The sequence below is a fragment of the Microcaecilia unicolor genome, chromosome 1 (assembly GCF_901765095.1).
Source record: "Microcaecilia unicolor chromosome 1, aMicUni1.1, whole genome shotgun sequence".
NCBI lineage: Eukaryota > Metazoa > Chordata > Amphibia > Gymnophiona > Siphonopidae > Microcaecilia > Microcaecilia unicolor.
In genome coordinates, this window is record NC_044031.1 from 19,306,530 (window position 1) to 19,320,050 (window position 13,521).

Below are 13,521 nucleotides of genomic sequence, written 5' to 3' on the forward strand. Positions count from 1 at the left end.
GACAAGAGGAAGGGCCATAATAGCATTGTGAGGCTCAAAGCTGAGGGAGAGAAATATGTGGAAGATGAGACCGCACCTACGGAAAGATATAAACAGGATGGAGTTGGTCCAGAGGGCGGCTACGAAATTAGTAATCGGTCTTGAATTCAAAAATTATAGGGACAGGCTTATGAACCTCAACATGTATACACTGGAAGAGAGGAGAGAGAGAGGAGACATGATAGAAACGTTTAAATATCTCAAGGGCATTTATGTATAGGAAGAGAGCCTTTTTCAAATGAAGCAGAGCTCTGAAATGAGGGGGCATATGACAAAGCTAAGAGGGAATAGACTTAGGAGTAACCTAAGGAAGTATTATTTCACAGAAAGGGTGGTGGACGCGTGGAATGGCCTCCCGATGGAGGTGGTGGAGTCTAGGACTGTTCCAGAATTTAAAAAGGCATGGGATAGGCTTGTGGGATCGCTTAGAAACAGGTAGAATCGGGGGTTACAGAGGATGGGGAGACTGGATGGGTCATTTGTCCTTTATCTGCCATCATGTTTCTATTCAGTACATGTAAATGGTTTGTCTCTAGTGTGAATCTTTTGCTGAGTTTTTAGATGTGAAAGCAAAGTGAAGCTTTTATTACTCTCTATATATAGAATTGGGCTGTCTCCTGTGTGAATGTTTTGGTAAGAATTTAGACCTGAAACATCTGAAGCTTCTATTACGTTCAGTACATGTAAATAGTTTCTCTCAGGTGCAGATCTTCTGGTGAGTTCTTAGATGTGAAACCTGAGTGAAGCTTTTATTACACTTAGCACATGTAAATGTTTTCTCTCCTGTGTGAATTTTTTGGTGAGATTTTAGATGTGAACTGCGGGTGAAGGTTTTACTACACTCAGTACATGGAATTAGGTTGTCTCCTGTGTGAATCTTTTGGTGAGGTTTTAGATCTGAAACATAAGTGAAGGTTTTATTACACTCAGCACACATGAATGGTTTCTCTCCAGTGTGGATCCTCTGGTGAGCTCTTAGAGTTGAACCCCGATTGAAACTTTTATTACACTCAGTACATGAAAAAGGTTTCTCTCCCGTGTGGATCCTCTGGTGAGCTGTTAGATTTGAAACCTGAGTGAAGCTTTTATTACACTCACTACATGTAAATGGTTTCTCCCCTGTATGGATCCTCTTGTGAGCACTTAAAATTGAAACTCTACTGAAACTTTTATTACATTCAGTACATGTAAATGGTTTCTCCCCTGTGTGAGTCTTTTCATGAGCTTTTAGACTTGATAACTGATTGAAGCTTTTATTACACTCAGTACATGTAAATGGCTTCTCTCCAGTGTGGATCCTCTGGTGAGCTGTTAGATGTGAAGCCTGAGTAAAGCTTTTATTACACTCAGTGCATCTAAATGGTTTTTCTCCAGTGTGAATCTTTTGGTGACATTTTAGACCTGAAAGCCGACCAAAGCTTTTATTACACTCAGTACATCTAAATGGTTTCTCTCCAGTGTGGCTCTTTTTGTGACATTTTAGATCTGAAACCCGAGCAAACCTTTTATTACAGTCAGAACACGTATATGGTATTGCTCCTGGCTGGGTCTTCTGGTGAGATTTTAGGGCTAAAAGCTGAGTGAGACTTTTATTATACACAGTAGCTGTAAATGATTTCTCATTTTTGTGATTCCTTTTGTGCACTTGGAGTTCTGAAAATAACAGTGAGGTCTTACTACACTTAGAATAAATAAAGTTGATGCTCTTATTAGATGGAATATATGTGAATTCTTTCTGCTGTTTTTTTCTTTTCCTCTTGCCCTGGTGGCATTTATATGTCATCTTATCACTATTATTAATTTGCAAGGGGCTCTGTGCCAGTTGTCTCTGGTCCTCAGGGATGTTACTGAGCTCTCTGTAATTTCTCTCACACTTAGTGACTTCATCCGTTGACGCTCCTACAGGGTCTCTCTGTTCCTTTGATTTTTGCTTAGAGTTCTTTCTGTTAATCCTCTCAGTTTCTTGGGAAATATTCTCACAGACATTTTCTGTTTTGCTTTGGATCTGTTCTATTTCTACAAGGTGTTCTCCTTTCTTCTTTTCTCTCTCTCTTCCTTGTGTGATCTGATGACCTGTTGGATATAAACAGAAGGTATTAATCATGAGTTAGAAGACAGGGGTGGTTTTTAAAATATTACCTCTCTATAATAAGAAAGACTGGTTATTTTGCACTGGGATTTGCTCCGTGTGGCTTCAGGGCCAGCCTGAAGTGTAATGGTATTTTTGAAACTGTCACGAAAGATACAAAGCACAGCCCCGGACTCTCCAAAGTGGAGTTCTAAGCTCCTGAACAATACTGATAAGCAATGAAACTGGGCAATAATTATAAAAATAGAAATAGGTTGATTTTCGCAGCTCATAAATTGTTAGAATAAAGGAGACAGCAACACTAGGAGATTTATGTACAAAGATGAGTTGCAAGCAGACGAATGCATAGGCCCTAGGGCCAGAACAGAGCTGGTTTACACAACCTGATGATGAAGTCTTCTCCTTGACGAGACGCAGCAGGAGGCAGCCAGGGGCTCTGAAGAGTCCCAGCAGTGCAAAAGTAGAGGAGGTGGGTGGAGTCTTAAGAGCAAGAAAACATGAGAGCACTAGCTCGGAGCTGGTGAGAGCACCGGACTGCAGGGGTGCTTCATAACGAAAGTCACTGTCAGGTCCAAAGACAGCAGTAGAACAGACCATCTTTTAGCCAATTCTGATTGAATAGTAAGGAGTAAATCTAACGTTGCTGCCTCTGTATTATATTGTCTGATTAGGATGCAGCACATGATGGAATTCTACAAAATCCATCAAATAGTCTGGAATAACTCATTCAGAGAGTTTGACAATTACAATCTAGGTCTCAACTCTATAATTAGTTACATATTATATTACAAATTATTCAGTAGTAACTGTTTAACATTTTAAAATATATTTCTTTATTAATAGATCAATACAAATTTCCTAAAATAAAATCCATTCCCTTAACCCATAGTTATTAACCAATCCATTTAAAACCAAACAATTCTCCACAATACTCTTTCAATACACATTCAAATAGCATATATCTGGCAATCTTTTACATCAATGTGTGGTCATAGCTCTTTAGTCATGTGTTAATCCACTGCTCCAGAGTCTCCCACAAGATTCAGCCTTGCTTCAAATCAGACTCATTGAATCACCAACTTGTAAAATAGTTCTGTCCTTTTTTCAACAAACCATTGTAACGTTAGTGATAAATCTTGAACAACCATTGACGATGTCAGTCAGCAACATCCAAAACTGTCCATTTTCACCATTAGCAGTATCATGTGTTCCAGATATATATATTTTTTGAAAATGTGGTTACATTTGGATTAGAGTTTCAATCTATCCAATTCTTATAGTATTCCACCATACGACCAGGACCCAACATGCTCATGTTTCACTATAAAAGCGTCATCAGGGGTCTTGAATTCTAAACACAATAACAGTGGGTTAACTATAATTCTACTTAATATATATCATTGTTAAAAACTCTCAAAATTAAACATTAACATGCTATCATAGATACACTTACTGGCTCATCCAGGTGGTGGGGTAGTCAAATACCAGCGATGCAGTGGTGAGCTAGAACTGCTCTCCCAAACGCATAGATGGTTACCAACTAACACAGAGGTTAAATACTCTAGAGGTTTAACCACTCAATCTCTTTATTGAGTCCAGCTGGAGCTACCGTGTTCCATTGAAATATATAACGTTGCTCCTTCCTAAGTAGTGCCTGAGGCATGTTACCACCCCTCTCTAACTTAACACAATCAAGGACAACAAATCGAAACTCCTCTAATTTGTGTTGCATTTCCAACCAGTGGGCTACAATAGGAGCTTCCAAACGAGCTGTACGTATGTTACTTAAATGCTGTGAAATACGCAATTTAACCCTCCGAGAAGTCAAGCCAATATACCACAGACCACAAGGGCAAATCACCCCATATATACAATTCATAGTATTGCAATTTGTGTTTTCATAAAGATAATGTATTTTCTCAGAATGAGGAATTTGAATTTGAGTAACTTCCATAGCATACTGACAGTATGTGCATTGATTGCATCTATGGTGGCCACTATTTCCCACTGAACTATCACGGTTACATCTTTTCTTAGCCAATTGTTCACCTAGATTCATACCCCTAGAAAAAGCAAACCGGGGTGTGACCTTAAATGCAGGATGAATATTTAACATGGGCCAATGTCGACGAATGATGTTTATAATATCATTAGATGCTCTGGTGAAAGGTAAAACACACGTTAAAGGTTTACATTCATTAACCCTATTCACCTTCCGTTCCCATTCAGGATGATAATTAAATACTCGCTTAGCAGCATTTTTCAAAACTTTGTGGGGATAGCCTCGAACCCGAAACCTACTGATCATCTGTTCTGCCTGAGTGCAGAATTCTTCCCTAGAGCTACATGCTCTACGTACGAGTAACAATTGACTTGTAGGAATACTATCTTTTAATGCTTTTGGGTGATGGCTACGGTAATGAAGCATACTATTTCGGTCAGTGTTTTTACGATATAGTCGAGTATGAAATCTATTGTTATCCCAGCGAATGTTGATATCTAAAAAATTGACTTCACTGACTCCTATATAGTGCACAAACTTAATGTGATCACTAATTTCATTTAATTCTTGCAAAAACATTTTTAATTCCAATTCAGTGCCTTGCCATATCAATAGTATATCATCAATATACCGTAGCCATTTAACTACCCCTCCAAAATATTGAGATGTGTAAATACCTTTCTTTTCCAATTGATCCATGTATAAACACGCAATAGTAGGGGCTACAGTAGCCCCCATTGCTACTCCTTTTATTTGTAAGTAAAATGTGTCCTGAAACTTGAAATAGTTGTGATATATCACCAATCTCGCCATCCTGCCTAACAACTGAATTTTAGAGGCTGACAAAGGCAAATTCTCCAACAAACTATCTATTAGTTGTATCGCCTCTATCTGCGGTATGTTTGTATACAGAGCTGTGACGTCCAACGTCACCAGACATACCTGCGCTTTCTCTGAAATTTTAAGTTGATCCAATAATTCCAAAAGTTGTGTTGAATCTCGCACATAAGATGTAATAGACTGTAAGCAAGGGCGCAAGTGAAAATCAAGATACTGGGATAAAGTTTCAAATAATGATTGACATCCTGACACAATGGGCCGCCCAGGGGGGTTGACTCTATCCTTATGTATTTTAGGAGTAAAATAAATTATCGGAACTCTAGGATATTGACGAAATAAATTTAAGTAACATACGTACAGCTCGTTTGGAAGCTCCTGTTGTAGCCCACTGGTTGGAAATGCAACACAAATTAGAGGAGTTTCGATTTGTTGTCCTTGATTGTGTTAAGTTAGAGAGGGGTGGTAACATGCCTCAGGCACTACTTAGGAAGGAGCAACGTTATATATTTCAATGGAACACGGTAGCTCCAGCTGGACTCAATAAAGAGATTGAGTGGTTAAACCTCTAGAGTATTTAACCTCTGTGTTAGTTGGTAACCATCTATGCGTTTGGGAGAGCAGTTCTAGCTCACCACCGCATCGCTGGTATTTGACTACCCCACCACCTGGATGAGCCAGTAAGTGTATCTATGATAGCATGTTAATGTATTTTGAGAGTTTTTAATAATGATATATTAAGTAGAATTAGAGTTAACCCATTGTTATTGTGTTTAGAATTCAAGACCCCTGATGACGCTTTTATAGTGAAACATGAGCATGTTGGGTCCTGGTCGTATGGTGGAATACTATAAGAATTGGAGAGATTGAAACTCTAATCCAAATGTAACCACATTTTCAAAAAATATATATATCTGGATCACATGATACTGCTAATGGTGAAAATGGACAGTTTTGGATGTTGCTGACTGACATCGTCAATGGTTGTTCAAGATTTATCACTAACGTTACAATGGTTTGTTGAAAAAAGGACAGAACTATTTTACAAGTTGGTGATTCAATGAGTCTGATTTGAAGCAAGGCTGAATCTTGTGGGAGACTCTGGAGCAGTGGATTAACACATGACTAAAGAGCTATGACCACACATTGATGTAAAAGATTGCCAGATATATGCTATTTGAATGTGTATTGAAAGAGTATTGTGGAGAATTGTTTGGTTTTAAATGGATTGGTTAATAACTATGGGTTAAGGGAATGGATTTTATTTTAGGAAATTTGTATTGATCTATTAATAAAGAAATATATATATTTTTTTAGTTCCAATATTTTTATTGTGTTTTATAAATGATAACAAATGGCTAAAATAAAGCAATTAGCCAGCTTAACAGTTAACAGTAACAAGCATCAGCATACATGTTCAAGTTAGGGCAAGTCCGGGATTATTTCGATAACAGATCATAATCATAAGTCACAGGAGTAATACATAATTTCAATTCTGACAAAGGTTATTACGTAGTGAGTTTAGTAAAGGAGACCATATTTTGTTGTACTTAACAAGTGAGTTATGTTTTTCAGCCGCAGCATATTCATCTTGACAAAGTAACTTATTTATCATGGTGGAATTCTGTGTGTATTTTAGCTAAATAAGAAATATATTTTAAAATGTTATTCAGAGAGTTTGGAGACAAAGGGTAACCGGGTTATTGGCTTATAATTGGACAGGTCCTTATCTTGCCAAACATCTTTGGGGGAAGAACAAATGGCTAGAAATGTAAGGAGGGGTGACAAAAATTTCTTCAGGTATATTAGTGAAAGGAGGAAGACTAAAAAGGGAATTGTGACACTGAAAGATACTGCGGACCGCTATGTGGATAATGATGAAGAAAAAATACATTTGCTAAATAGATACTTTTGTTCTGTTTTCACTGAAGAAAATCCTGGAGAAGGACCATGATTGACTGGCAAAAGTACATATGAGAATGGAGTAGATATAGCACCGTTCACGGAAGAGAGTGTGTATGAACAACTTGAAAATCTAAAGGTGGACAAAACCGTGGGACCGGACGGGATCCACCCCAGGATATTGAGGGAGCTCAGAGAGGTTCTGGCGGGTCCTCTTAAAGATTTGTTTAATAAATCCTTGGAGAACGGCAGATGTGGTCCCTCTTCACAAAAGTGGTGATAGGGAAGAAGCTGGAAACTACAGGCCGGTAAGCCTCACTTCGGTTATTGGAAGCAATGCTGAAGGAAAGGATAGTGAATTTCATGGAAGCCAATAAGTTGCAAGATCCCAGACAACATGGTTTTACCAAAGGTAAATCGTGCCAAATGAATCTCATTGAATTCTTTGACTGGGTGACCGGAGAATTGAATCAAGGACGTGCTATAGGTGTAATCTACTTAGATTTCAGCAAAGCTTTTGACACGGTTCCACACAGGAGGCTCTTGAATAAACTTGACAGGCTGAAGATAGGACCCAACGTGGTGAACTAGATTAGGAACTGGTTGACGGACAGACACCAGAGGGTGGTGGTTAATGGAATTCACTCGGATGAGGGAAAGGTGAGTAGTGGAGTGCCTCAGGGATCGGTGCTGCGGCCGATTCTGATCAATATATTTGTGAGTGACATTGCCGAAGGGTTAGAAGGTAAAGTTTGCCTGTTTGCAGATGATACTAAGATTTGTAACAGAGTGGACTCCCAGGAGGGAGTGGAAAACATGAAAAAGGATCTGCAGAAGCTAGAAGAATGGTCTAAGGTTTGGCAATTAAAATTTAATGCGAATAAATGCAAAGTGATGCACTAAGGGAGTAGAAATCCATGGGAGACGTATGTGTTGGGCGGTGAGAGTCTGATAGGTACGGGACGAGGAGAGGCTTGGGGTGATAGTATCTGAGGATCTGAAGGCGACGAAACAGTGTGACAAGGCGGTGGCCGTAGCTAAAAGGTTACTAGGCTGCATAGAGAGAGGTGTGACCAGCAGAAGAAAGGAGGTGTTGATGCCCCTGTATAAGTCATTGGTGAGGCCCACTTGGAGTATTGTGTTCAGTTTTGGAGGCCGTATCTTGCGGAGGATGTAAAAAGAATTGAAGTGGCTACTAGAATGGTATGGGATTTGCGTTACAAGACGAATGAGGAGAGACTTGCTGACCTGAACATGTATGGAGGAAAGGAGAAACACGGGTGATGTGAAACAGGCGTTCAAATATTTGAAAGGTATTAATCCGCAAGTGAACCTTTTCTAGAGATGGGAAAGCGGTAGAACTAAAGGGCATGAAATGAGATTGAAGGGGGGCAGCCTCAAGAAAAATGTCAGGAAGTATTTTTTCACAGAGAGAGTGGTGGATACTTGGAATGCCCTCCCGCGGGAGGTGGTGGAGATGAAAACGGTAACGGAATTCAAAAATGCATGGGATAAACATAAAGGAATCCTGTTCAGAAGGAATGGATCCTCAGAAGCTTAGCGCAGATTGGGTGGCACAGCCGGTGGTGGGAAGCGGGGCTAGTGCTGGGCAGACTTCTACGGTCTGTGCCCTGAAAATGGCAAATACAAATCAAGGTCAGGTATACACAAAGTACCACATATGTGTTTATCTTGTTGGGCAGACTGGATGGACCGTACAGGTCTTTCTCTGCTGTCATCTACTATGTTACTAGCCTGCTTATTTTCTAAAGAGACTAATAAAAAAGGCCTGTTTCTGTCACAAATGAAACGGGTGCTAGCAAGGTTTTCCTCGGAGTGAGTATGTTTTAGAGAGTGTGTGTGTGAGAGTGACTGTGTGTGACAGAGAGAGAGTGACTGTGCAAGTGTGTGTGTGTGTGTGACAGAGAGAGAATGAGACTGGGTGCGAGTGTGTCTGTGAGAGAGAGTGTGTGTGTGAGAATGACAGTGTGTGCAAGTGCGTATGTGAGACACAGTGAGTGTGAGAGAGAGTGTGTTTCACACAGATACAGTGTGTGTGAGAGAGAGCGAGTATGAGAGTATGTGTGTGATACACAGACTCTTTGTGAGACCAAGAGTGTATGAGACCAAGAGTTTGCAGAAACCCCCTCCCCCTCTTCCCGAGTTCCAGAACCCCCTCCCACTTCTTCCCATCCGAGTTCCAGGACCCCCCTTCCACTTCTTCCCATCCAGGGCCGGTCTTAGGCCGAGGCGACTGCATAGGGCCTCGTGCTTAAGGGGGCCCCGTGCGGCGCACCTCAGTCAGCCTCCTTCGCTACGATGGTATTTAAATTTACCTCCGTTGCAGGCAGCGTCAGTGAAAACGCTGTCTGTCTGATGTCTCACCAGCCTTCCCTTCGCTCGTTCGTTCCCTCTGTGTCCCGCCCCCAAGGAAATGATGTCAGAAGAAGGCGGGGCACTGAGGGAATGAACGAGTGAAGGGAAGGCTGGTGGAACATCAGACAGACAGCGTTTTCACTGATGCTGCCTGCCTGCAACGGCACTCACACCACTGGCACTTTTATTTGCTTCTGTCCATGCTCCGTTTCATTTATTCCTTCAAATCTCTTTCATTGCACTTAGATCTTTCACACCTTGCTCTGCGATACACTCGTGCTCTTTTATCCAGACCAGTGGCGTAGCCACAGGTGGGCCAGGGCCCATCCACTTAGGGCTTAGGCCCACCCAACAGTAGCACACATTTATCGGTAGCTGGTGGGGATCCTAAGCTCCGCCAGCTGAAGACTTCCGCCTAATAGTAACAAAAACGCTACTCTCAACGATACCAGAACCTGCGCATGCTCAGTTTTCAGCGCATGCCTTCTGCAGACTGCCAAGGTGGAAAGAAGCGTTTTCCTACCAGCTTAGATATTTTTTTGGTGGTGGTGGTGGTGATAGTGGTGGTGGTGGTGGGAGGGACAACACTTGGTGCCCACCCAGTTCTTGCCTAGGCCCACCCACAATCTGTTGTCTGGCTACGCCCCCTGATCCAGACGTTCTTTGTTTATCTTTTCCTACTCTGCTCTCTGCTGTACCGGCATGGCTTTTTTCTCAATGTTTATTTTTTTTCCAGACCATTTAACCTGCAGACCGTCCGAGTACCAGAATCATTTAAGGTTGGTCTAAACTTTTCTTCCCTTGATGAGATAATGCCATAAATCTTATCTATACAAACACACTGAACCATGATCTCTATTCCAGCATTTTTCAGCAGATCAAGTGCAGTCATGTGTTCTACTCAGCCTTACCACGTTTTTTCTATTCAGTACTTTATGTTGTTATCACATACAGGATTCATTAGTACATCAGCATTCATGTACTTCATTTCCCTAGGTATACGAGATTCATCATGCTTTTTACATTGATGCCATTTCACATATTTTTCCAATTATATGTTGGGTACCAGCGCATCACCCAAGCCCCTACCTCCCCCCCTCGGGCACATCAACCCCCTCGCCACACGCAGCTGCCAATACTAGCGCTGTCCAGCCGCTGCTGCTTCTCCTGTTGAGCGGCAGCGGCCGGTACAAAAAGAAAAAAGCCAAAAAAAGATTTTTAACCTGAAACGCGGCTCCGTAGACAGCCATCTGGCATTGGCTGTCATCTCTGCAGCCGCTCCTCCTCTCCCCTCTGACGTCGCTGCGCTCCTCCGGGGTCTTCCTGCAGGGGCAGTAACGTGGAGGGGAGAGGAGGAGCGGCTGCAGTGATGACAGCCAATGCCAGATGGCTGTCTACGGAGTCGCGTTTCAGGTTAAAAATCTTTTTTTGGCTTTTTTCTTTTTGTACCGGCCGCTGCTGCTCCACAGGAGAAGCAGCAGCGGCCGGACAGCGTTAGCATTGGCGGATGCGGGTGGCGAGGGAGTTGATGTGCCCGAAAGGGGGGGTAGGGGCTTTGGTGATGCGCCGGGGGGGGGGGGGGGAGGGTCGGGTGATGCATCGAGGGGGGGTAGAGGCTTGGGTGCTGCGCCGGGGCGGAGGGGCTTGGGTGCTGCGCCGAGGGGGGGCACTGAGAGCTGATTGTTAGGCAGGGGGAGGTGAGAATTATTATATAGGATTATTGAGACGTTTAATAAATATGATATTCAATACAGATTGGAAGGTGAGGGTGTTTGATACAGAGTGTTAATGTTCACTCTGTGTGACTTAATAAAGATGTTTTCACATAAAATGGATCTTTGCCCCCATTTAAGGACCTGAGTATCTTGTGCCTGCTCAGATAAAGACAAGCCACAGTTCATCTCAGCAGTTTCACCCCAGTCCATCTTCTTACTGCACTCACCTGAGCATCTGCTTGTCCCAGCTTCTCTTTCCTCTGATCCTGGCTCTTCCCTGACGTACGGCTCTTCCCCTCGTTCAATGTGGGATATAATGTCAGGGATGACAGTCGGAGAGCCTGTTCCTGGGGTTAAGAAAACTGCATTATGTTTCCCAAAATCATTTACCCCCAGATTCCATAAATGACATGCAAACTTCCACGTGCAAAACTGTGCGCTATCCTGAGATGCTTGCGCAATTAAACTGGCTAATGAGCCAATCAGCACCAATAACAGTGTGGTAACACTTAATGGTGTTAATTGGCAACAGTTAGGATTTGCAAGTGTATTTTGCTCAGCGTTATTCTATAAAGATCCGCATGCAAATCTTATTGCGCAACGCAAAAGGCAGCAGGGCCATGGGAAAGACATGGGTGGGTCACATGAACTGTATCACTGAACATCGGGGATCCGTAACTAAATTACGTGCCAAGATTTACACCAGGTTTCCGTTGGCGTAAATCCCTGCGCCCAAAATTTGGCATGGAAATCAGCTCTAAGAACCTTTCTGTAAATGATGCCCAATTTAGTGACATTTTTTGAACGCCATTTAGTGAATCTCGACCTTAGTGTCTGACTCCTTCAAATTCAAGACTTAGATTTCCAGCATAAAAAGTTCACTAACTTTAATAAACAAAAATACAGAAACCCTCAGAGGAACAGTTTTGGACCCTGCAAATCTCAGTAAAGTTTCAAAAACCTTAAACTCATCGAAACACACTGCTCAACAGCTCCAATTCCACTGACTCGAGCAGCTGCCGACTGAGGAAATCCGCTTGAACGTTGTCTTGACCTGCAATATGGACCGCCGACAGAAGTCAAACGTGATTCTCCGCCCAAGCCAGAATTCTGCTTGCCTCGGCTTGCAGAGCTCGACTCTGAGTGCCGATTGATGTAGGCTACTGCTGTCATGTTGTCCGAGCACACTCTCACTGGAGACCCTGGCAGAAGGCACTGAAATGCCAGCAGGGCGTTCAATACTGCTCTCAACTCCAACCGATTGAAAGGCAAGGCGGCTTCCTCCGTCGACCAACGCCCCTGTGCAACATGAGAGACAATGAGCCTCCCCCCAATCCGTACAGACTGGCGTCCGTCACCACCACCACACACTGCGGGGATGCCAAAGGCATCCCCTTCCTCAGGTGGGGGGGGGGGGGGGAGAAGCCACCAGGTAATACTGCCTCGAGCCCATGGTAACCAAGGGAGCCTCCCTCCAGTAATCCTGAGACATGGGAGACCAGTGGCTCAAAAGGGCCAGCTTTAACGGTCGCATGTGTGCTCTGGCCCAAGATACCACTTCGAGCGTGGCTGCCATCGACCCTAGCACTTAAACATAGTCCCACACTCGGGAACTCGGTAGTCGCAGGAGACGTCTCACTTGAGCAACTAACTTGAGCCTCCTGCCCTACGGCAGGAACACCAACCCTTGGGCTGTATCGAATCGTTCCCCCAGGTATTCCAGCGTCTGGGATGGGCGAAGATGACTCTTGGAGAAGTTGATTACCCAACCAAGGGATTGAAGAACCTCCACTACCCACTGAGTTGCCAGGAGGCTTTCCGATTCTGACGACACCCGAATGAGCCAGTCGTCCAGATAGGGATGAACTCGATTCCCCTGCTTGCGCAGATAAGCTGCCACCTCTACCATCACCTTGGAAAAGGTGCATAGCACTGTGGCCAGCCCGAAGGGCAACGTTTGAAATTGAAAATGCTGGCCCAACACTGCGAATCGCAAGAATCTCTGATGAGGAGGCCAAATCGGAATGTGCAGATAAGCCTCCTTGAGGTCCAGTGCTGTTACAAACTCCTGATGTTGTACTGCTGCGATCACCGCCCTTAGAGTTTCCATGCGGAAATGGCGAACCCTGAGAAACTGGTTCACTTTCCGGAGGTCGAGAATGGGTCTGAAGGAACCTCCTTTCTTTGGAACCATGAAAAATATGGAATAGCAACCTGTGCGAGTTTCTGGAGTTGGCACTTGCACAACGGCTCCGATGTCCAGAAGATCTCTTAAAGCAGCTTGCTTAACAGAAGTAGCACACCGGGACTCCAAGAAAGAATCTCCGACCTGTGTAGCAAACTATTTTGCAACCTTCCCTTATTACCTCGAGAACCCACTGATCTGAGGTGATCCTGGCCCACTCTTGGAAATAATAGGTCAGCCAACCTCCCTATTTTGAACTCCAAAGAGTGGACTGGCACCCCATCATTGGGCAGGGCGAGCGGCTGCTCCTTGTTGGGAAGCTGTCCCTGAATCTCGTTTGTCGCCACGAAAGGAAGATCGCTACTGAAATCGAGGA

The 13,521-nt window shown here is 43.4% G+C and overlaps 1 protein-coding gene across 1 annotated transcript in view; it reads right to left on the bottom strand.

Annotated features, from left to right (window-relative positions):
* Positions 1-720: 720 nt before the first annotated feature.
* Positions 721-13,521, bottom strand: part of LOC115463547 (gastrula zinc finger protein XlCGF57.1-like) — a 39,369-nt gene continuing 26,568 nt past the window's right edge. Inside the window, exons 3-4 of the mRNA XM_030194177.1 lie at positions 11,188-11,307; positions 721-2,112 (exon numbers count right to left, since the gene is read on the bottom strand). Of these exons, the coding sequence (XP_030050037.1) occupies positions 737-2,112; positions 11,188-11,307 (1,496 nt within the window). The 3' untranslated portion in view covers positions 721-736. The remainder of the gene's footprint in view (positions 2,113-11,187; positions 11,308-13,521) is intronic.